A 22,396-nucleotide genomic window follows, 5' to 3' on the forward strand; every position below is an offset into this window, starting at 1 on the left:
CCCATGGTATGGCTGGGTCCTGTGCGGAGCGGGGCCGATGCCCGCAGGACAGTGGGGGGGGGGGCACTCAGCGCAGGGGGCAATGAGGTTGGTGCCCCCAAGGGACTCCTGGCTTCTCTCCTCAGGGAGGGGATGGGGGGGCAGTGGGTTAGAGGGGAAGCGATTGGGGGAGGGACTACCAGCCTAACTGACCCCCCACCCAGCCCCTTGGGACCCCCCACCTCCAGGTCACCGTAACTGGGGTGATCCCCTCCCCCGCGGCGAATCACAGCACAGAGACGGGGGGCTTCCTGGGCAGACGGCCATTTACTGCCCGGCCCCGGGCTCGAGAGTCCAGACAGACGGTGCCCTAGGCACACACAGACCTGGCAGGGCAGAGGGCGCCGGGCACAGGCTGGCTCAGAGGGGCGGGGAATAGGGCACTGGGCCTTTTCCCTCTAGGGGCACCGGCGCCCATGCAGCTGCCCTGAGTAGGGCCCAAGGGTCTCTATTGTCCGAAGCCTGGGGGTGGGACGGGGCCCCAGGGCCATTGTCCTTGGCGGGTGCTGATTCCAGTCTGTTCCAGCGGCGGCCCTGGTCCTGGCAGGGGTTCAGTGCCCGGGCGCGTCCGGGGGCTCAGTTGGGGCCGGGGGCCGGGAAGATGCGCTGGAACTCGGAGAGCAGCAGCTCCACGGCCTGGTTCTGGTGGACCATGTCCACGGCCATGCTGGCCAGCTCCTTCTCCGGCCGCAGCAGCGTGGGGCCGAAGACGATGCCAATGTTCTGCCGGGTCATGCGGTTAGCGTCGGCATGCTCCATCACCCTGGCGGCAGAGAGGAGCCTGACCTGCTGCCCCCCCACAGCCACCGGGCCCCCCGATCCCAACCTGCTGCCCCCCATGGCCACCAGGCCCCCCAATCCCAACCCGCTGCCCCCACGGTCACTGGTACCCTCAATTCTGACCCGCTGCCCCCCCCACAGACACTGGGACCCCCCGATCCCAACCTGCTGTCCCCCACGGCCACCGGGCCCCCCAATCCCAACCTGCTGCCCCCCACGGCCAACGGACCCCCCAATCCCAACCCGCTGCCCCCACGGCCACTGGTACCTTCAATTCTGACCCGCTGCTCCCCCACAGACACCGGGACCCCCCGATCCCAACCTGCTGCCCCCCCACAGCCACCGGGCCCCCCGATCCCAACCTGATGCCCCCCACAGACACTGGGCCCCCCGATCCCCCCACGGCCACTGGTACCCTCAATTCTGACCCTCTGCCCCCCACGGCCACCGGGCCCCCTGATCCCAACCCGCTGCCCCTCACGGCCACCAGGCCCCCCAATCCCAACCCCCAGCCCCCCAGCCACTGATACCCCTCAATCCCAACCCGCAGCCCCCACAGACACTGGTACCCCACAATTCTGACCTGCAGCCCCCCATGTCCACTGGTGTCCCCCAAAACTCAATCTGCAGCCATCCACAGCCACTGAGGCCCCTCAATCCTTGCCCGCAAGCCCCATGTCTCCCAGGGCCCCTTAATCCCGACCTGCAGCCCTCCATGTCCGCCGGGGCCCCAGCCCCTGGCTCTGTTCCCCCCCACCGGATTTCCCAGGCCCCCCTTACTTGCGGAGGTGGGCCAGGATGTAGCGCAGGGTGGCGTAGTTGGGAGGGGGCAGGCTCTGGACCAGCTCGGCCAGGCGCTGCACCCGCTCGCCGTAGGCCGGCAGCTCTGTGGGGAGAAGGATGCGGCTCTGCAGCTGGACGAGATGGGGGCCCCAGGGCTGCCCCCCACCCCCAGGAGTCTGTGGGAACGAGCCGCGCAAGGTCGCCTGGGCCCCTGGGGTTGGGGGGGCCACAAGGGGGGGTGGAGGCACACAGGGCATCAGCCAGCACCCACCTCCCCTGCCCCTACCTGGGATGGGGGCGCAGGGCACAGGGGAGACACCATGGTGGGGAGCTGGGCACTGGATAGGCCCTGGGGGCTGGGCCCCAGAGAGGCCCCGCGGGGTGTGGGGATTGGGGCTGGGCACAGGGGAGGCCCCACAGCAGCGGGGGGGGGGGGTGGGCACAGGGGAGGCCCTGCGGAGGGGCACTGTGGGGGGCAGTGGGTCCTTACTGACGGCACCCACGAAGGCGTCGAAGAGGGCGAAGGGCACCAGGGGCTCGGGCAGCTCGCGGAAGAAGAGCTTGAGGGCGCCGGTCACCACGTGGACGTCGTCCCACTCGGGGTCAGCCAGGCTCAGCCGCTCCTCTGGGAGAAATGGGCGGGTCAGCCCCGGGGGGGCAGCATGGGGAGCGCAGGGGGCACCATGAGGGGTGCAGGGCCGGCCTGGCCGTGCTGGAGTGACAGAGCCAGCCCCATGGGTAGCGTGCGCCCAGGGTGTGGACTACGGGAGCCACTGCACCCCCAGGTCCCCCTCACCCAGTGCTCTCCCAGCCACGGGCATCCCCACATCGAACACCCCCGCGCCCCCTGAGCGCAGCGCACCCCGCCAGCGACGCCGGGCACCCCCACGTCCAAGAACCCCGCGCCCCCCAAGCGCAGCGCGTCCCACCGGTGACGCCAGGCACCCCGCGGGGCTCCACGCACAGGCCCAGCCGCGGGCCCAGCACAGGGGGAGGGGACGCGCTTGCGGTGCCCGCCCGGCACAGCTCTACCTTGGCACGGCTGCTCCGGGAAGACGTAGCGCCCGTCCGAGGTCACTGCCCGCTCTGCAAAACAACACACCCCGTCACAGCCCTGCCCTAGCAGGGGGTTATGGGGAAGCCGGCTGGGTGGGGCCACTGCAGCCCCGGGGCAAAGGCCATGGGCCCCCTCTCGCCCCCCCGGGCACAGACGCTCACCCCGGTCGACGGCAAAGCGCAGCTTCTGGATCACGGCCAGGTTCCCGCTCACCCGGTAGATCCCGTCCGCGTCCAGGCCTGCAGGGGCGGAGGAGGGAGGGGTGAGACCCTGCTCTGGGCAGTTATGACCCCTGCCCCTCTCCTGCAGAATCCCGTGTGCCCCCCACCTGCCCCCTGCCCCTGCTCAGAGCTCTGTGTGCCCCCCTGCCCACCCCTCAGACCCTGCTCAGAGCTCCATGTGTCCCCCGCCCCCCCACCCAACTCAGAGCCCCATATGTCCCCCTGCCCCCCCTCCGCTCGGAGGTGCCCCTGCCCACCTCCCAAGCCCCGCTCGGAGGTCCCACAGGGAGCACATCTGCCCCCTGTCCGAGGTCTCTTCCCCCTCCCCGGGTGCCGGTGGCGCTGGCTGGGCACGGGCGGAACGACCCGTGGGCTGGGGCGCGAGGGGCTCTGGGACGCCCCCATATGGGGGGCCCCTGCCGAAGGACACCCCCAAATGGCAGGCAGGGCCCCAGGGAGGGAGGGGCTCTACGCTGGGGGGGGCTGGCACACCGGGCACCTGCCCGTGGGGCTCCGACCTCTCTTCTCCACGGCCTCCACGCAGAGCCGAACGAAGCGGGGCACCATGTCCTTCTCCCGCTGGCACAGGGCATCCAGCCGGCAGCCGAAGACCTGGTCTGGAGAGAGGGCAGTGATGGGAGCCAGGCCGGGCAGAAACAGACCTGGGAGGGGAGCGGGGGGCCTGCTCTCACCCCAAGGGCTGCCCAGCCCATCCCCTCGCCCCACCAGCTGCAATCCCAACAGCTGCCACTGGGGGTGCTGTGGGCACCAAGTTTCGGGTGGGTGAAAAGGGGAGGCTGGGGGAAGGGGGGCTGAGAACAGGGCCCAAGGAGAGGGAGGCAGGGCTGAGTGCGGGCAGGGCACAGTTTTTACAAATATGCAAATTGCCTTATTAAATAATTTGCATCAAATATCCCCTAAGGCCATGCATTCCTGTATCAGCGGGAGGGGGGAGGGGGGCAGGGCATATGGGGTCCCCACCTTGATTGAACCCTTCTTCTGCAGCTTCTGCAGTGGTGGGGCAGGGGGAATGGGGTACAGGGGGATGGGATGCAGCGGGTGTGGGGGGAATGGGGTACAGGGGGATGGGATGCAGGGGGCGGGGGGCAGGGGAATGGGGTACAGAGGGATGGGATGCAGGGGGCAGGGGAATGGGGTACAGGGAGATGGGATGCAGGGGCGGGGGGCGGGGGGAATGGGGTACAGGGGGATGGGATACAGGGGGCGGGGGGCAGGGGAATGGGGTACAGGGGGATGGGATGCAGGGGGCGGGAGGCAGGGGGAATGGGGTACAGGGGGATGGGATGCAGGGGAATGGGGTACAGGGGGATGGGATGCAGGGGGCGGGGGGCAGGGGAATGGGGTACAGGGGGATGGGATACAGGGGGCAGAGGAATGGGGTACAGGGAGATGGGATGCAGGGGTGGGGGGCAGGGGGAATGGGGTACAGGGGGATGGGATACAGGGGGCGGGGGGCAGGGGAATGGGGTACAGGGGGATGGGATGCAGGGGGCAGGGGGAATGGGGTACAGGGGGATGGGATGCAGGGGAGTGGGGCCCAGGGGGATGGGATGCAGGGGAATGGGGTACAGGGGGATGGGATGCAGGGAGCGGGGAGCAGGGCAATGGGGTACAGGGGGATGGGATACAGGGGGCGGGGGGCAGGGCAATGGGGTACAGGGGGATGGGATGCAGGGAGCGCGGAGCAGGGCAATGGGGTACAGGGGGATGGGATACAGGGTGTGACGTTATTGACATAAACTGGGACCGTATAGATCATTGTTGCAACCAAGGTCCTGTAGTGGCACCCAAATCTTGTATAAAGGGGGTCAAATGGGGTGTCTAGGACAAGGTTATGGTTTACTGGTTATGATTATGCTGTCTATATGTGTGTATCAGTTTTGTAGTTGAAGTTATGAATATTGGCTCTATACTGTCTGTATGGAAAACTTATGCTATGCTTCTGGGTGACATCCCAGACAAGCTGAGATTAGCTCTGCCTAGCCTGCTTGATGGCCCATTAAGGACCATCAGCTATACAATGGACCCATTGAGAGAAGGCAGATACGCCTTGTAACTCAGCAAAGTATGCAGGGACTGGCCCATGTGACTCCAGACTCCATTTTGCTGTAATTTTCCACAGTAAGAACAAAGAGGTGTTCTTACACCTGGAAAAGACTATATAAGGCTGATGCCTCATCTCCATCTTGTCTTCAATCCTGCTTCATACCTCTGGAGGAACTTTGCTACAAGCTGAAGCTTTGAACAAAGGACTGAGGACCCATCCCAGCGGGGGATGTATTCCAGAGACTTGATTTGAACCTGCAGTTTATTCCATCGCCGCTGCAAGCCTGAACCAAGAACTTTGCCATTACTGTATGTAATTAATTCCATTTAACCAATCCTAACTCTCATCTCTATCTTTTTCCTTTTATGAATTACCGTATGTAATTGGTTTCAGAGTAACAGCTGTGTTAGTCTGTATCCGCAAAAAGAAGAACAGGAGTACTTGTGGCACCTTAGAGACTAACAAATTTATTAGAGCATAAGCTTTCGTGGACTACAGCCCACTTCTTCGGATGCATATAGAATGGAACATATATTGAGGAGATATATATACACACATACAGAGAGCATAAACAGGTGGGAGTTGTCTTACCAACTAAAACCTCTCGAGCATATCATCAGAGATCTACAACCTATCCTGAAAGATGATCCTTTACTCTCACAGATCTTGGGAGACAGACCTGTCCTCGCTTACAGACAACCCCCCAACCTAAAGCAAATACTCACCAGCAACCACACATCACTGAACAAAACCACTAACCCAGGAACCTATCCTTGTAACAAAGCCCGATGCCAACTCTGTCCACATATCTATTCAAGTGACATCATCATAGGACCTAATCACATCAGCCATACCATCAGGGGCTCGTTCACCTGCACATCTACCAATGTGATATATGCCATCATGTGCCAGCAATGCCCCTCTGCCACATACATTGGCCAAACCGGACAGTCTCTACGCAAAAGAATTAATGGACACAAATCTGACATCAGGAATCAAAATACTCAAAAACCAGTGGGAGAACACTTTAACCTGTCTGGTCATTCAGTGACAGACCTGCGGGTGGCTATATTACAACAGAAAAACTTCAAAAACAGACTCCAACGAGAGACTGCTGAGCTGGAATTGATATGCAAACTAGACACAATCAACTCCGGTTTGAATAAGGACTGGGAATGGCTGAGCCATTACAAACGTTGACTCTATCTCCCCTTGTAAGTACTCTCACACTTCTTATCACACTGTCTGTACTCGGCTAGCTTGATTATCACTTCAAAAGTTTTTTTTCTCTTACTTAATTGGCCTCTCAGAGTTGGTAAGACAACTCCCACCTGTTTATGCTCTCTGTATGTGTGTATATATATCTCCTCAATATATGTTCCACTCTATATGCATCCGAAGAAGTGGGCTGTAGTCCACGAAAGCTTATGCTCTAATAAATTTGTTAGTCTCTAAGGTGCCACAAGTACTCCTGTTCTTCTTTTTGCGTATGTAATTGATTTCATTTAACCAATCCTAACTCTCATCTCTATCTTTTTCCTTTTATGAATAAACCTTTAGATTTTAGATTCTGAAGGATTGGCAACAGCGTGATTTGTGGGTAAGATCTGATTTGTATATTGACCTGGGTCTGGGGCTTGGTCCTTTGGGATCAGGAGAACCTTTTTTCTTTTACTGGGGTATTGGTTTTCATAACCATTTGTCCCCATAACGAGTGGCACTGGTGGGAGTACTGGGAAACTGGAGTGTCTAAGGAGATTGCTTGTGAGACTTGCGGTTAGCCAGGGGGTGAGACCGAAGTCCTCCTAGTCTGGCTGGTTTGGTTTGCCTTAGAGGTGGAAAAAACCCAGCCTTGGGCTGTAACTGCCCTATTTGAGCAATTTGTCCTGAGTTGGCACTCTCAGTTGGGTTCCGCCAGAACCGCATTGTCACACAGGGGGCGAGGGGCAGGGGGAATGGGGTACAGGGGGATGGGATGCAGGGGAGTGGGGCCCAGGGGGATGGGATGCAGGGGGATGGGATGCAGGGAGCGGGGGGCAGGGCAATGGGGTACAGGGGGATGGGATACAGGGGGCGAGGGGCAGGGGGAATGGGGTACAGGGGGATGGGATACAGGGGGCGGGGGGCAGGGGAATGGGGTACAGGGGGATGGGATGCAGGGGTGGGGGGCAGGGGATCCCCACCTCGGATGAGCCCCTTCTCCTGCAGGCTCTGCAGCGGGGGCCGTTTGACGATGAAGCGCCTGAGTTTGCTCTTGACCCGCTTCCTCTCGGTGCTGTCCGGGCTGCGGAGGGAGCCTGGAGGGGGGGCAGAGGCGGTGAAGCAGCCAAAGAGCCCCCCAGGCCTGTCACCCCCTCCCCTCCTCCGAGCCCAAGGCCAGTCCCCTCCCCGCATGTGGTGGGCACCTACCGGAGGATTTCCAGCTGTCCTTCGGCCTCAGCCCCTCGTCCTCCTCATCCCCACTCAGGTCCCCCAGCTCGGAGCTGCCCGCTCGGCGCAGCACATAGCCCGGCTCGTCCAGGGGGTTCTCCCGGTCCTGGGGCGCAGGGAGTGTGTCAGGCCAGGGAGCAGCCAATGGGGGGGTGGGGGGGGCGATGTGACAAGGGATGGGAACCACTCCCAGCCACACAAGGGGACAGAGGGGGAGGGGCAGGGTGCTGGGCATTCCCCACATTCGGGGCAACCCAGGGCTGGGACAGCAGGTCGGGATTGAGGGGGGCCAGGGGGGCAGAGCCCAGGGCTGGGCTAGCAGGGGCTGCAGGTTGGGAGTGAGGGGCACCGGCAGAGCTGGGGGGAGCCCAGGGCTGGGCTAGCAGGGGCTGCGGGTCGGGAGTGAGGGGCACCGGCAGAGCTGGGGGGAGCTCAGGGCTGGGCTAGCAGGGGCTGCGGGTCGGCAGTGAGGGGCACAGGCAGGGCTGTGGGGAGGGAGCCCAGGGCTGGGCTAGCAGGGGGCTGCGGGTCGGCAGTGAGGGGCACCGGCAGGGCTGTGGGGAGGGAGCCCAGGTCTGGGCTAGCAGGGGCTGCGGGTCGGAGTGAGGGGCACTAGCAGGGCTGTGGGGAGGGAGCCCAGGGCTGGGCTACCAGGGGCTGTGGGTCGGGAGTGAGGGGCACCGGCAGGGCTGTGGGGAGGGAGCCCAGGGCTGGGCTAGCAGGGGCTGCGGGTCGGCAGTGAGGGGCACCGGCAGGGCTGTGGGGAGGGAGCCCAGGGCTGGGTTACCAGGGGCTGTGGGTCGGGAGTGAGGGGCACCGGCAGGGCTGTGGGGAGGGAGCCCAGGGCTGGGCTAGCAGGGGCTGAGGGTCGGCACCGGCAGAGCCGGGGGGTGGGGGGTCGGCAGGGGGCAGCTCCCTTATCCCCTCCTGTCCCCAGCTCTCCCATGGATGGGGCCCCCCAATACCCAGGCCTGGCCCGCGTTAACCCTTTGCCCGCCGGCACTCACCAGCCTACGGATGACGCCCTTGATAGTCTGGTGCCAGTCCTGGATCTCGGCCTCGCTGTCCGACTGCAGCAGGAACTCGTTGCCAGTCACTGTCCGGAGCTGCCGGAGGGGGGGGGGAGGGCACGGGCAGGTCAGGGGTCCAGGCAGGGGCAGCCCCCACCTCCCGCAAGGCCCCCCTTGGGCAGCTGAGGGGACCAGGCTGCTCTGGGGCAGGGACCGTGGGGTGCAGGGGTCCAGGAGCCCCGGAGTTCGGCAGTGGTGCCAGGATAGGACACTGGGTGCCAGGGGAGGGTCTGGATCCCTGGGGGGTGTTGCTGGGATCCTAGGGGGGGTTCTGGGTCCCTGGGGAGGCACTGCAGGGATCAGGGGGGGTTCTGGGTCCCTGGGGGGGATGACTGGGAGCCGGGGGGGTTCTGGGTCCCTGGGGGGGCATTGCAGGGTGCCAGGGGAGGTTCTGGATCCCTGGGGGGGCATTGCAGGGTGCCAGGGGGGGTTCTGGGTCCCTGGGGGGGATGGCTGGGAGCCGGGGGGGTTCTGGGTCCTGGGGGGGGGCATTGCAGGGTGCCAGGGGAGATTCTGGGTCCCTGGGGGGGCGTTACTGGGAGCCGGGCGGGTTCTGGGTCCCTGCGGGGGCATGGTTAGGAGCCAGGGCAGGGGTTCTGGGTCCCTGGGGGGGCGTTACTGGGATCCGGGGGGGTTCTGGGTCCCTGGGGGGTATAGCTAGGAGCTGGGGGGGCGTTCTGGGTCCCTGGCGGGATGACTAGGAGCCGGGAGGGGGATTCTGGGTCCCTGGCGGGATGGTTAGGAGCCAGGAGGGGGATTCTGGGTCCCTGGGGGGGCATTGCTGGGAGCTGGGGGGGTTTCTGGGTTCCTGGGGGGGATGGCTGGGAGCCAGGGGAGGGGTTCTGGGTCCCTGGGGGGGATGGCTAGGAGCCGGGGGAGGGGTTCTGGGTCCCTGGCGGGGATAGCTGGGAGCCGGGGGGGGGGGGGTTGCTGGGAGCCGGGGCTCCCCCCACACTCACATGAATGACGTTCTTCTTGCTGGACATGTCTCGCGCCCGCTCCAGCACGGCGCCCCGCAGGTCCACGCTGCTCTCCGGCCTGCTGCTGGCGGGTCTCTGGGGGGCAAGGGGAGGGGGTGTCAGGGCAGCACCCACGGGCATCGCTCAGCCTCGGGGCTCGGGCCCAAAGCACCCCCTGGGCTGCAGCGTGGGCTGGCACGGGGGGGTCTGGGGGCAGGGCATCCCCTCCCCAGACAGCTCCCAGCTCCTGGGGTCTGGGACAGGTGTGAACCCCTCCTCTGCCCCTCTCATGTAGATAAATCTCTGATAATTTTCATATGACTTTACATTGTGCCTCTTCATATAACCTTGTGGTGGGTCTACCCACGTGTGACCTCTGTTTTCACAGGACTTTGTATCAAAACCTCATTTAGAAACTTTGCATTGCCCTTGGTATAATATTATAGCCCCTAAGGATAGAATAAGATAGAAGAAAAATTATTTTTGCTAGCAGTAGAACAAGAGCTTCCCCCCCCCACTCTTAATCAATTGCCCTGTTGAATGAATGAGGTGTGGATGAGCAAGGCATGGAAGGCAGCACCTCCAGACAGCCTCAACTGTTGGAGAGGGGCTGGGAGCCAGACCCAAGGACAATAAAACGTGTCAAGTGGGCTCATTAAAGACAAGCAGACATACGGGGCCTCGGGGGTTAGAAGCAAGCACCTTCTTTTGGAAACACCCTCTTTGCAGCATTGGGACAACACTCAAAAGAAAGCAGCACAAAGAACCAATGGACACAGACACAGAGTTTCAATCTGGTATAGATTTGCATAAGAGAAAAGCTGATATAAAAGTGAGGTGTCTTGCAGAGGACCCCGGGTCTCGTCTTGTCAACATGGGAGCATCGATCCGGATCGACAGAAGCCCGGCTCCACCCCCTCCCCCATCTAACTCACCTGGCCAGTAAAGTTAAGGGGAGCAACTAATTGGTAACAACAAGACGGAGTGTGTTTGTGTGTGTGTGTGTAAGTGTAATATATTATATGCATATAATACAGTGTTAAGGAATACATGTATTACTAATAAATGTGGCGTTTTGTCTTATTCCCCCTGAAAAGATCCTGTGCGGTACTTTAAGTACAACACTCACCTCTGCCCCCTCCCACTCTCCCGCTCACTCCCCCCCAGCTCCCCACTCACCCAGCTGGCGGGGGCCGGGCCCTTGAGATCCTTGTAGAAGACGAGGCTGTTCCCAGCCAGCACCACCCAGGAGATGCCCCAGCTCTTCCTGCCAGAGAGAGGGGGCTGAGCCCAGCTGGGACAGCTCCCTGCCCCCCCGGCCCCTTGCTGCCCTGGAACACCCCCCCCCCCCCCCCCCGGGAGCCCCAGCTCCCCCCCCCCCGCCATGCCCTGAGCTCCCCCCTCCTTGGGCCCCGAGCTTCCCCCCCCCCCATGCTCTGGGCAGCTAGAAAGGCCCCATTGTCCATTCATGCCCAGGACATCCCTTGTCCAAACCCCCTGGGCTGTGAGAGGCCGAGCGGCTCCCCACGCCCCGCCACAGGGATCCCCCCTGCTGCCCCCCCAGGCCACCTCCCCCACCACAGGGACCCCCGTCCTGTCCCCCCAGGATGCCTCCCCCGCCACAGGGACCCCCCCTCCTGCTTCCCCAGGATGCCTGCCACCTGCTGCAGGGACACCCCCCACACACGTACTTGAGTTTCCGGCCACCCTCTGCAATCTTGGTTTTGTTCAGGTGCCCGGCCTTCTCCACCTCCTGCCACGGGGAGAATCGTCAGCCCCTCGACCCCTCACAGCCCCTGCCCCCCATTCCCTCCCTCTCTTCCACACCCCCCTGGTAACCCCACCCCTCACCCTCCCACTCCCTCCCCGCAACCTGCCCAGGCCAGCATCCCCCGGCCTGAACCACCCCAGGCTGCAACCAGCTCTCGGGAATCTCAGCAATTTGGAGCTTCCTGTGCAGTCAGGGGTGGGGGGGGAGGGGAGGTAACTCACATGGGGTAAGTCGGAGGGGCGAGGGGGGGAGTCCCCGGGGGAGGGGGAGGTGGAGGGGGGACCGGTCCCCAACCAGTCCTCAAAGTTGTGCTGGGAGCGATTCCTGCGGTGAGACACCTGCAGAGAGAATGAGAGAACAGGGGAGATGGGTCACTGCCCCCCAATGCCCTACCCCCCCACCCGGCCCCCAACACCCTGCCCCCAATGGCCTACCCCCACCCTGCCCCCCAACACCCTGCCCCCCACACTACCCCCAACACCCTGCCCCCCAATGCTCTACCCCCCCACCTGGCCCCCAACACCCTGCCCCCAATGCCCTACCCCCACCATGCCCCCCAACGCCCTACCCCCGCCCTGTCCCCCAACACCTGGCATCCACACCTGGCCCCCACCATGTCCCCCAATGCCCTGCCCCCCACCCGGCCCCTAACACCCTGCCCCCAACGGCTTACCCTCATCATGCCCCCCAACACCCGACTCCCAACGCCCTACCTCCCCACCCGGTCCCCAACACCCGGCCCCCAACACCCTACCCCCCCACCCGGCCCCCAACGCCCTACCCCTGCCCTGTCCCCCAACAACCTGCCCCCCACACTACCCCCAACACCCTGCCCCCCAATGCCCGGCCCCCAACACCCTGCCCCCAATGGCCTACCCCCACCCTGCCCCCCAACACCCTGTCCCCCACACTACCCCCAATGCCCTGCCCCCCAATGCCCTACCCCCCCACCCGGCCCCCAACACCCTGCCCCCAACGGCCTACCCCCACCATGCCCCCCAACACCCGACCCCCAACGCCCTACCCCCCCACCCGGTCCCCAACACCCGGCCCCCAACGCCCTACCCCCGCCCTGTCCCCCAACACCCGGCCCCCACACCCGGCCCCCACCATGTCCCCCAACACCTGGCATCCACAACTGGCCCCCCAACACCCTGCCCCCAACGCCCTACCCCCCAAAACCCTGCCCCCCCTCACTACCCCCAATGCCCTGCTCCCAATGCCCTGCCCCCCACCCAGCCCCGAACACCCTGCCCCCAATGCCCTACCCTCACCATGCCCCCCAACACCTGGCATCCACACCCGGCCCCCACCATGTCCCCCAATGCCCTACCCCCCAACACTACCCCCAACACCCTGCCCTCCAACACTCTACCCCCCCGCCCTCTCCCCCAACACCCTGCCCCCACCATGCCCCCCAACACCTGGCATCCACACCCGGCCCCCCCCATGCCTCCCAACACCCTGCCCCCCCATCCTGCCCCCTGAAAGAGGATGTGGGATTTGCATGGGGCTCCCCCCAGAATGCTAACCCACACCCCAAACACACAGTCTCCCTGAGAAAGAACATGGGGCTGCTGCCCCAGACAACCTCCTGGCCCCCCAGAGCCAAGGACCCACCCCCCATGCACCCTGCGGCCCCAGAGACAAAACAGTCCAGACACCCCTCTCCTGACATTCGCCCCCCCCAGATGTGGCCCGAGGACCAGCCCCGCCCCCAACACACCGACCCCAGAGAAACAACACAGGCGCTGCCCCCAGTCCCTCCTACGCGACCCCAGTCCCCTGCGGGCATCTCACCTTGGGCACGCGGGACTCCGGCAAGATCATGGATTTGGTGTAGCCGAGCCGGGTGGCCCGGACGCTGCCCCCGCCCTGCGCCAGCGTCTCCCCCGGGTCAGCGGCTGCCGGGGGCTCGGGGCTCAGGGCCTCCACGGGGACCAAACTCTGCAGGGGAGAGGGGAGCGAGTCAGGGAGTGCCCCCCATCCCGCACCATGGTGATGCCCCTCACTCCCGACCTGCAGCCCCCTGTCAGTCCAGCCCTGCCCCCGCCCAGCTCTGCCGGTGCCCTTCACTCCCGACCCGCAGCCCCCTGCTAGCCCAGCTCTGCCCCCGCCCAGCTCTGCCGGTGCCCCTCCCCCGCAACCCGCAGCCCCCTGTCAGCCCAACCCTGCCCCCGCCCAGCTCTGCCGGTGCCCCTCACTCCCGACCCGCAGCCCCCTGCTAGCCCAGCCCTGCCCCCGCCCAGCTCTGCCGGTGCCCCTCACTCCCAACCCGCAGCCCCCTGCTAGCCCAACCCTGCCCCCGCCCAGCTCTGCCGGTGCCCTTCACTCCCGACCCGCAGCCCCCTGCTAGCCCAGCCCTGCCCCCGCCCAGCTCTGCCGGTGCCCCTCCCCCCCAACCCACAGCCCCCTGTCAGCCCAACCCTGCCCCCGCCCAGCTCTGCCGGTGCCCCTCACTCCCGACCCGCAGCCCCCTGTCAGCCCAGCCCTGGGCTCCCCGCACCCAGCTCTGCCGGTGCCCCTCACTCCCGACCCGCTGCCCCTGCTATCCCAGCCCTGCCTCCCACCAGCACTGCCGGTGCCCCTCACTCCCCGACCCGTTGCCCCTGCTAGCTCAGCCCTGAGCTCCCCCCCCAGCTCTGCCGGTGCCCCTCACTCCCGACCCGCTGCCCCTGCTAGCCCAGCCCTGGGCTCCCCACAGCTCTGCCGGTGCCCCTCACTCCCGACCCGCTGCCCCTGCTAGCCCAGCCCTGAGCTCCCCCCCCAGCTCTGCCGGTGCCCCTCACTCCCAACCCGCAGCCCCCTGCTAGCCCAACCCTGCCCCCGCCCAGCTCTGCCGGTGCCCTTCACTCCCGACCCGCAGCCCCCTGCTAGCCCAGCCCTGCCCCCGCCCAGCTCTGCCGGTGCCCCTCCCCCCCAACCCGCAGCCCCCTGTCAGCCCAACCCTGCCCCCGCCCAGCTCTGCCGGTGCCCCTCACTCCCGACCCGCAGCCCCCTGTCAGCCCAGCCCTGGGCTCCCCGCACCCAGCTCTGCCGGTGCCCCTCACTCCCGACCCGCTGCCCCTGCTATCCCAGCCCTGCCTCCCACCAGCACTGCCGGTGCCCCTCACTCCCCGACCCGTTGCCCCTGCTAGCTCAGCCCTGAGCTCCCCCCCCAGCTCTGCCGGTGCCCCTCACTCCCGACCCGCTGCCCCTGCTAGCCCAGCCCTGAGCTCCCCCCCCAGCTCTGCCGGTGCCCCTCACTCCCGACCCGCTGCCCCTGCTAGCCTAGCCCTGCCTCCCACCAGCTCTGCCGGTGCCCCTCCTGACCTGCACTGCTCTTGGTACCGCGCTCCTGGGACACTGTCGCAGCAGGAGACTCACGGGTTTTGCCCACGGCCCACCCAGCTCCCTCCCCTCCCTGGGGTGCTTCGTTAGAGCAATTAGCGCTGAGCCTTCTAAAGCACCTGGCGGGCAGCCCGGGTGCTTGGCTCGGCCAGGCCAGGGCATGGGAGGCTGGGCAGCACACCCGGCCCAGGGGGACAATGGGGCAGCTCCCCCGCTGCCTACCATCTCCCGGTGGCGCCGTGGAGGTTTCCAAGACTTGTCGCCTGTCTCCGGGTTGTAGAAGTAGCTACGGCTGGTGCTGGGGTCGAGGTGGCGCTCCCAGGTGTCCAGCACCTGCAGTGGGGGGCCGCTGGGGTTGGGGGGCTCCCCCCTCACCCGCTTTATCTCCTCCAGGTTGCAGTAAATCGGGGGCTCCTCCATGGTGGCTCCAGGGGGCGGAACCTGCAGGGCATGTGGGGGGCTGGTTACTGTCAGGGCTGCTGCCCCCAGCGGCTACAGGGAACCCCCCCACCCCAATGGCAGAGTTGGGGGTGCACAGTCAGAGAGAATCCAGGAGGAGCTGTGGGTCGGGAGCGAGGGGCACCGGCAGAGCTGGCGGGGGGGGAGCCTGGAAAGTGGTGGCCCGAGCGGAGGTGCTGGTGCAGACCAGGTGACCTGCTGGCCCGGGAAAGAGACAAAGCAGGGGGGGGAGGGGGGGGCTGCGGGGGGGGGGGGACTGGCTGGGCAGCTGGAAGGGGTCAGTCTACTGGGTTGGGACTCGGGGGGAGGGCCGTGGGTTCTGGCTCCCCCCCCAGATGCACTTTGCTGAGAGTCCCTGGTGGGTGCTAACCAGCTCTGTCCTACGCTGGGTTCCCGGCCACTAACAACCCGCCTCTCACCCGCTGGCTGGGAGTCCCTGCCGGCCGGCCTCGGGTGGGAGGCAGGGCCCTTGGGGGGCGTGTCAGGTTCCCCCAGGGGAGCTCACCGGGTGACAGAGGGCAGACCCACGAGGCGCCGAACCGAGCCGGTTCCTTGCCCGGGGGGAGTGAGCCCCGAGGGGAGACCCCGCCCCAGAGTCCCGGCTGGCGGCATCCAGAGCGGGTGCCGAGCACCGGGCCTGTGACCCCGCCACCACCCACCCTGCTCCTCCCCCTCCTCCCCCCGCCGGTTCTGGGCGAAGCAGAGAAACTTTTGCTTTCGCCAAGGTTGGGAACGGTTTCCCCAGAGCGGCTTGGAACAGTGCCAGGGGCCCTGAGCCGCCCGTCAGCTGGTGCCCCTTGCAGCCTCCCCAGTCCTGAGCCCCCGGCTCCCTTCCCCCTCCTGTACCCCGTTTCCTACCCCTTGCTTTGCCAACTCCACCCTACCACTTCCTGTGCCCCCCATCGTCCCCACCCCCGTACCCCAGGCCCCCTCGTCCCTGCTCAGCCCCTCTGTCCCCTATCCTGTTCCTCTCTGCACCCAGTTCCCACCCCGCAGCGCCCTTCCTCCCTCCTCTTCCTCCTGCCCCCCAAGCCCCACTGCCCGCCCTCCCCCCAGGTCCCAAGCAGACACTCACGGCTTGGCGCTGCTGCCTAGCCCGTCAGTCCGCCCCCCCTCCTGGGGGGGCAGCTGAGCACTCAGCCCCGGCCCCCAGCAGCAGCTGGGCCTGTAACTCTTGGGGAGCTGAGCCTGTAGCGTTGCTCCAGGCCGCACCCCATGGGGCAGCCCCTCCCACAGCTCACCCCACATCCTGTGGGTTAGCACAGCCCCTGCACCTACACTTCCCTCCCTGTGGTCAGAGAGAGGAAGAAAGAGGAAGGCGGGTGGGTGGGACGGGGGAGGCTCCCAAATGAACCCAAGGCCAGGGCCAGGCAACAGGGCGCCCAGGGCAGGGCTAGCAGGGGCTGCGGGTTGGGGGTGAGGGGCACCGGCAGAGCTGGGTGGGGGGAGCCCAGGGCAGGGCTAGCAGGGGGCTGCCCACGTGCTGTGGGACTGCTCCACCCCTGCCCATCTGCTCTGGGTGGGTGATATGGAGAAGGGCGGGGTGGGATGTGGGGGGAGCCAGATGAGCACACCCCACCCCTGCCCCTCCCCCAGGAGGCCATACTCACTCCAGGGGGGCTGACCCCCTGCCCCACCGGCTCCGGGCACCTCTCCTGCTGGCATCTGGGGGCAGGCGCGTCCCTGCTGGGGCTCTGGGCCAGGCCAGAGGCACTGACGCTCCTGCTGACGGGGTGGCCCGGGCCAAGCTGGGGGCCGGGTTCCCAGGCCGGCAGGCTCAGGCTGTGGCAGGAGTGGTGGCCAGGCTGGGCAGGCCGGGCTGGGAGGCTGGACAGGTCCTGGAGAGATCGGTACCGCGGCTGCAGGCCTGGCAAGGGGGAGAGAACAGCTGGGTCAGAGCCTCTGGTGCACCAGGGGGTAGCGGGGGGAGGGGAGGGGGCGTCTCGGCTTGTGAACAGCACGTGGACCGACAGAGGGTACCCCACTGCTCAGCTCAGAGCCTGGGACCCTCCCCAGCTCAGGGCATGACCCCACTGGCCCCCTGGTTTCACAGCTCATTCGACAGAAGCCTCCTCTAGCGCCCCCTACTGAGTCCCCCCCCCCAGCAGCCCAGCGCCCCCTGCTGAGCCCCCCACACACACTCCCCGCAGCACAGTGCCCCTTAGTACCACCCTGGGGCACTGGGGGAAGCCCTGACTGCCAGAGGAGGGCCCCCGATCTGCTCCCTGCAGCACAGCGCCCCCTGCTGAGCCCCCCCCCCCGCTCTCTGCAGCGCAGAGCCCCCCAGCGCCACACTGGGGCCAGCCCTGACTGCAAGGGGAGAGCGTCCCCTGCTGAACCCCCTGTGACAAAACGGGAATTTTGTAACATTTCCACAAAGCCTGTACGTGCCTCAGTTTCCCCCTGTGCTGCCCTGTTCCCCGGGGGGCGGGAGGGGCAAAGGGCCGTTTGCTCCCAGGGCAGGCGAAGAGGTGGAGGTGCGAGTGGTGCCCCCGCTGGCCTGGCCTTAATCCCAGGAGCATCTGACAAGACAATGGCCACCCCAATTGCCCAGACACCGATACCCAGCAACCAAGGACAGAGATCTGGGCCCCGCCTCTCCGCAGGGGGGGCTGAGCCGCAGCTCCAGAGAGGGGCGAGGGGGGAGAAGGGCTGGCTACTGGGAAGGGGGTGGGTTCACAGAGAGTCAGAGCTGGAACAAGGGGGTTCCCCACAGCCTGGCTGGGTGCTGGGCTAGCCAGAGCCTTTGTCCCTCGGCGCTAGCCCAGGGCCTCCCTGGACCAGGCTCCAGGTGACAGATGCCCGGCTGCCTGGCCCCGCCGTGTGAGCGCCCCTGCGCTGGCAGGCGAGCGGCACAGAGCGGACTAGTCGCCCTCAGGGGTCTGTCTCAGTGAAACTCGCTGGCGGGACGCAAAGGGGCTGACGGCCACAGGGCCAGTCTAAGGAGGCGAGGAAGCCACGTGGGAGACCCTGGAGGGGGAGCGACACCCCAAGAGGGTCTGGGTCCTCCCAGAGACCGGTCCTGATCCTGTGGATCTGTGACACCCCCAGGCCGGTCCCTGCAGCCCAGTACCCCCTCGTGCCAAGCTGGGAGGGGAGAGAGCCCCCTGCTGAGCCCTCACCCCGCTCCCTGGCAGACACTCACCCGGGGACGGGTGCTGCCCGGTGCCAGCGGCTGCGAGCAGCGTGGCGCTCAGCCACGGGCCACCCTCCACGCCAGGGCCCACCTCCGCCACGTAGGTGGCCGGCACGAAGATGGGCCGCGCCCTCCGGGGATCGCTGAGCCGCCGCACCTGCCACCAGTCCTCGTTGGACTTGTGCAGCAGCAGGAAGCGCTCGCCCTCTGCGATGGCCACCTGGCGCCCGTCCTCCGCCTCGTACTGGTAGTCGTAGAGGGCTCGCAGCGCCACGGCCGAGGAGGAGCCGGCCCGGCGCCAGGACCGGCCTTCCAGCCGCCACCGCCCGGACAGCATCTCAGCGAGGGGGAGAGCGGCTGGCCGCCGTGTGCGTGCCGCCAGCCCAGCCCAGCCGGGGCCCAGCACCGTCATCTGGAAGGAGAAGGGAGGGGACCAGGCTGAGACACGGGGCATCAGCCCCAATGGCACGGGGAAAGGGGGACCAGCTGGCTTGGAGAATGGGGGCTTTCCCCTCAGAGTCACACGGTGCCGGTGTGATCCACTCCTCCCCCAGGCCCCAGACCTCCTGGCCTCAGGCCTGCTGCTGGACCAGCGGGGGGGTGAGGGGGGCTGCAGAGACTGGGACATGACTGCTTGCCCTGCCCCCCCAGAGGACATGTCCGAGGCAGGGCTCAGCGCCCTGGTAGCGGCCAGCGGGTGAGGCCACGTGGCTACAGGAAGCCCAGATGCTGTTACAACAGGAAGCCAGCCAGCTCTGCGGCTTTCCAGCCAGTGGCTCATCGCAGGCGGCCACGTACAGCTCGGGGTGACTGGCTCTGTTCAGGGGGGGAGGGCCCTGGCATGTCCTTCCCTCCCCAGACCAGGCAGCCTTGGGCAGAGGGGTGCAGAAGCGGCTCTTGCCCCAGGGCCCGAACCAGCAACACAGCCCTGGGTATCCCCCCTCCTCCCCGGGTGATCCCCAACATTTCCCCCAGAGGCGGGACATTGGGACTCAGAGTCCCCCATGTGGGGCATCTTCCAGGCCCCTTCCTTCCCCCATGCGCCCTGGGCCGTGGGGATGGAGGTGGAGCCGAGAACTGGCATGGCAAGGGGGCTCTGCCCATGCTCTGTGCCCATGGGTCCGTTGCATGTGCCCAGAGCCACAGGGGCAGGCGTCTGCGTGGGGCTGTGCAGGGGAGGGGGCCAGCTGCCCTCATTCAGGCCCAGCTGAACCCAAGGGGAGGACGAGGCCAGGAGGGAGCTCAGGTTCCGGGACGGGCTGGGCTGGAGGTGGTGGCGCGGCGCGCAGGGACTCACCACCGCTGGGGTGCTGCCATGAGGTGGCCTGCAGCACCTGGGGGGGAGGAGAAAAACAGGCACTGAAGGGTTAATGCTCTCCGGGCACCAGGGCGCTGAGCCGGGTGCACATGTCCCCAAGGGGCGAAGGTCGGGGCTGTGCTTACGAAACTGGCGCCCCTGCCAGCCCAGGCTCTCAAAGGCCTGTCAGCGGGTCAGCCTCCTGGGGCACGGTGTGGGGATACCCCCAAGGCAGAGTTATCAGCCGAGCCAGGGGTGGAACCCAGGAGTCCTGACTCCCAGCCCCCCACTCTGACCGCTAGATCCCCCCTCCCCTCTCAGAGCTGGGGATGGAACCCAGGAGTCCTGGCTCTTGACTGCCCATTCTGCATGTGACTATGGGAAGCGGGAGCCAGACACAGTGCGCCTGTCGGGATCTCCAGTGGCGGGATTGATGTTTGCTCTGCCACGCGTGGGGCCAGTCCACACCCTCTCCTGTGCAGCCAAGAACCAAGGCGCCGGTTGGCACCAAGGAGGGGAATTAAGGACTGGCGTGACTGGCCAAGGGCCGGGTGGGGGTATGTGTGTGTTTTTGGTGCCCGTCTCTGAGATGCTCTGGCTGGTTGGAGGAGCGGCTGGGGGGTCTTGAAGTCAGGGACCCCGAAAAGGCAGCCGCTGGCCCAGCCTCACTCCCCTCCCCCTGCCCTCGAGGCAGCACAAAGGACCTGGTTTTAATTGTTTTCGTACAGTCACCCCCACCCCACCCCCCTGGCGCGCACAGCGCAGGTACCGCATTTCCGCTCGGCGAGGGGCACTGGCTTCCTGTGAGCCGAGCTGCGGCGTGAGCAGAGTGAGTCTCTGTCTCCAGCACCCTGGGGCGCAGCCCACGCTCAGCACAGATGGGAAGGAGGGAACTGGGTGGGGGGGGGAAGACCCATGTGGAATAAAACAATCATGAGAGGAGAGTCCTGTTCTCTCTAACCCACGTCCCTGCCGGGGCCTCATCAGACTCCACCGCACCTCCCAGGACAAACCTCAATTTGACGGGATGCAGCTAGCTCTGGGTGGTGCCCCCACATTGCAGCCAGCGATGAGGATTAGCAGCTCTTCAAGACTCTGCATCCCCCAGGCCCTCTCTGCTTCTTTATCACTGATTCCAAAATACGCCATGCCCCCCTTGGCCAGGGGGCTATTCCCCGGAGACCCCTTCAATCGAGTCGCTTTGGGGGACTGCATCTGACAACCAAGCCTTGTCAATTACCCCTGCCTCTGTTCAGTTCTGCCCCTTCCCCTCCCCCTGAGTTCTGAAATGGACTATCCTTGGCACGTCACCAGTTAAACAGGACCCTCGGCCCGCGCGCGAAACCCACGGCAGTCCATCGAAAATGCAGCCCTGCGGCTGAGGCGCTGAGCAAACAGCAGCCAAATGCAACCGGAGCCGCAGGGAGGCGTGATGCCTCCGACAATCAGAGACACACCCACTGAGAGGGAGGGAGGCTGCCATGGGGATGGGGTACAGGGCAGGGATCCAGGAGATCAGGGTTCCTCTGCTGCCTGGTGACTTTGGGCAAGTCATGTCATCTACCCCTGGCCTCAGTTTCTCCATCTGGAAAATGGGGATCTGCGTCTCCCACAAACAACACACCTGGATTTTCCTCCTTCTCTCTCTTACCAATCGCATGCCCCCCTCGTGGGCGTTGGGAAGCCTGGGGCCTCGTCCTAGGGCTGCCACTTCAGAGGTACAAAAACATAGGACAGGTGGGGTGAAACTGGGAACCCGGCAGCGTGTGCCACGCAAGCATCCTTGCACATTTCCCAGAACAGCTACCTCCAGAATGGACCCATCCTTGGAAAATCTGGACAGGCAGCAGCCCTGCCTAGTCCGCCCCTTTCGACCGTTCCCAGGAGTAGAGTCCCACCTACCACCCCTCTGTTTTATTCTCGGTCCCTGCAGCCTGGACAGCCCGGCTTAGCCTGGGTGGCTCCCCCAGATGTTGTTTTGAACACTGCATTTCCTTGCGTGTCGGGGGCGGTGTGGAGACAGACAACATGTGGTTTGAATCGCCGGCTCAGCGCCTTTCCTCTTGCAAAGTTGTGCCTCAGACAACCTGCAGCCGTGCGTGGCACCAGCCTGGCGGTGGCTGTGCGTGGCACCAGCCCGGCGGTGGCTGTGCGTGGTTCCAGCCGGATGATGCCCGTGCGTGGCTGTAGTGGTAGGATTTAGCCCGGCGGTGGCTCTCTGCACCTGTATGGGATGCCCGGGCAGCAGCACCGCAGGGTTTTTCCTACTGGCGCATGCTCTCGGCGGGAGCCTTGCAGAGATGCCCCCCTCCCCACGTATCTTTCTAGGCTCTGAGCAGCATCTCATGAGGGCTTCAGCCCTAGAATGGTGGGCAGCCTGCAACTGGCGAGTCCCCCGCCAGCATCAGGAGCCTGGGTACCTTCTCCCTAGCTAAGAGGCTGGCCAGAAAAGTCCTTCCCTGCCCCATTAGGCCCCTTACCTGGCCACTCACTGTCCAGTCGCTCCCCTCACTGGAGCGGGACCTCCTCAACTTTGCTGGCAGCTTCAGCAGCAGCTGCCAAAGGAGGAGGGTCCTGAGACAGCTCGGGCCCACGTCAGCAGCTGTAGTGACACCTCCCCGGCCATGTGACAGGCAGCCAGGGCTGGCCCTGGGCACAGAGCTTGGCTGCCTGCTGGGGGCACCAGTACTCCTGGGTTGATTTCTGGTTGTGGGAGGGGAGTGGGGCCTAGTGGATGAGAGTGGTGGGAGGGGCTGGGTGTCAGGACTCCTGGATTCTATTCCTGGTTGTGGGTGGGGAGTGGTGTCTAGTGGTTAGAGCCGGGGGAGGAGTGTGAGATCTCCTGGGTTCTAGTCCCCGTTCTGGAAGGAGATGTTCTCTAGCAGCAAGAACAGAGGACTGGACTCAGGACCCCTGGGTCCCCTCTGTGGCTCTGTCACAGGGTGAGCAGCGGGCGTTCTCCACTCAGGCTGTGCCAGGGAAGGTGAAGCTATCCA

At 65.4% G+C, this 22,396-nt stretch overlaps 1 protein-coding gene across 8 annotated transcripts; it reads right to left on the bottom strand.

Moving 5' to 3' along the window:
- Window positions 1-287: 287 nt before the first annotated feature.
- On the bottom strand, window positions 288-22,168 carry ARHGAP9 (Rho GTPase activating protein 9). 8 transcript variants are annotated; one of them, XM_054012198.1, is made up of 20 exons: window positions 21,881-22,164; window positions 21,025-21,110; window positions 19,401-19,437; window positions 18,113-18,515; window positions 16,578-16,834; window positions 14,731-14,949; window positions 12,979-13,125; window positions 11,400-11,516; window positions 11,099-11,160; window positions 10,587-10,674; window positions 9,408-9,503; window positions 8,386-8,484; window positions 7,358-7,484; window positions 7,132-7,245; window positions 3,399-3,497; window positions 2,821-2,898; window positions 2,635-2,688; window positions 2,093-2,227; window positions 1,600-1,705; window positions 288-802 (listed from the first exon to the last, which is right to left on the bottom strand). In XM_054012198.1, the coding sequence occupies exons 4-20, from the start codon at window positions 18,513-18,515 to the stop codon at window positions 616-618; spliced, it is 2,388 nt and encodes a 795-aa protein (XP_053868173.1). In that variant the 5' UTR covers window positions 19,401-19,437; window positions 21,025-21,110; window positions 21,881-22,164; the 3' UTR covers window positions 288-615. The 8 variants fall into 8 exon arrangements, with proteins under 8 accessions (XP_053868173.1, XP_053868169.1, XP_053868171.1 ...); XM_054012194.1 differs by lacking the exon at window positions 21,025-21,110; XM_054012196.1 differs by lacking the exon at window positions 21,881-22,164 and having other exon boundaries at window positions 21,052-21,464.
- Window positions 22,169-22,396: the final 228 nt, after the last annotated feature.

This window comes from Malaclemys terrapin, chromosome 23 (genome assembly GCF_027887155.1).
Source record: "Malaclemys terrapin pileata isolate rMalTer1 chromosome 23, rMalTer1.hap1, whole genome shotgun sequence".
In the NCBI taxonomy this organism is placed as follows: Eukaryota; Metazoa; Chordata; order Testudines; family Emydidae; genus Malaclemys; species Malaclemys terrapin.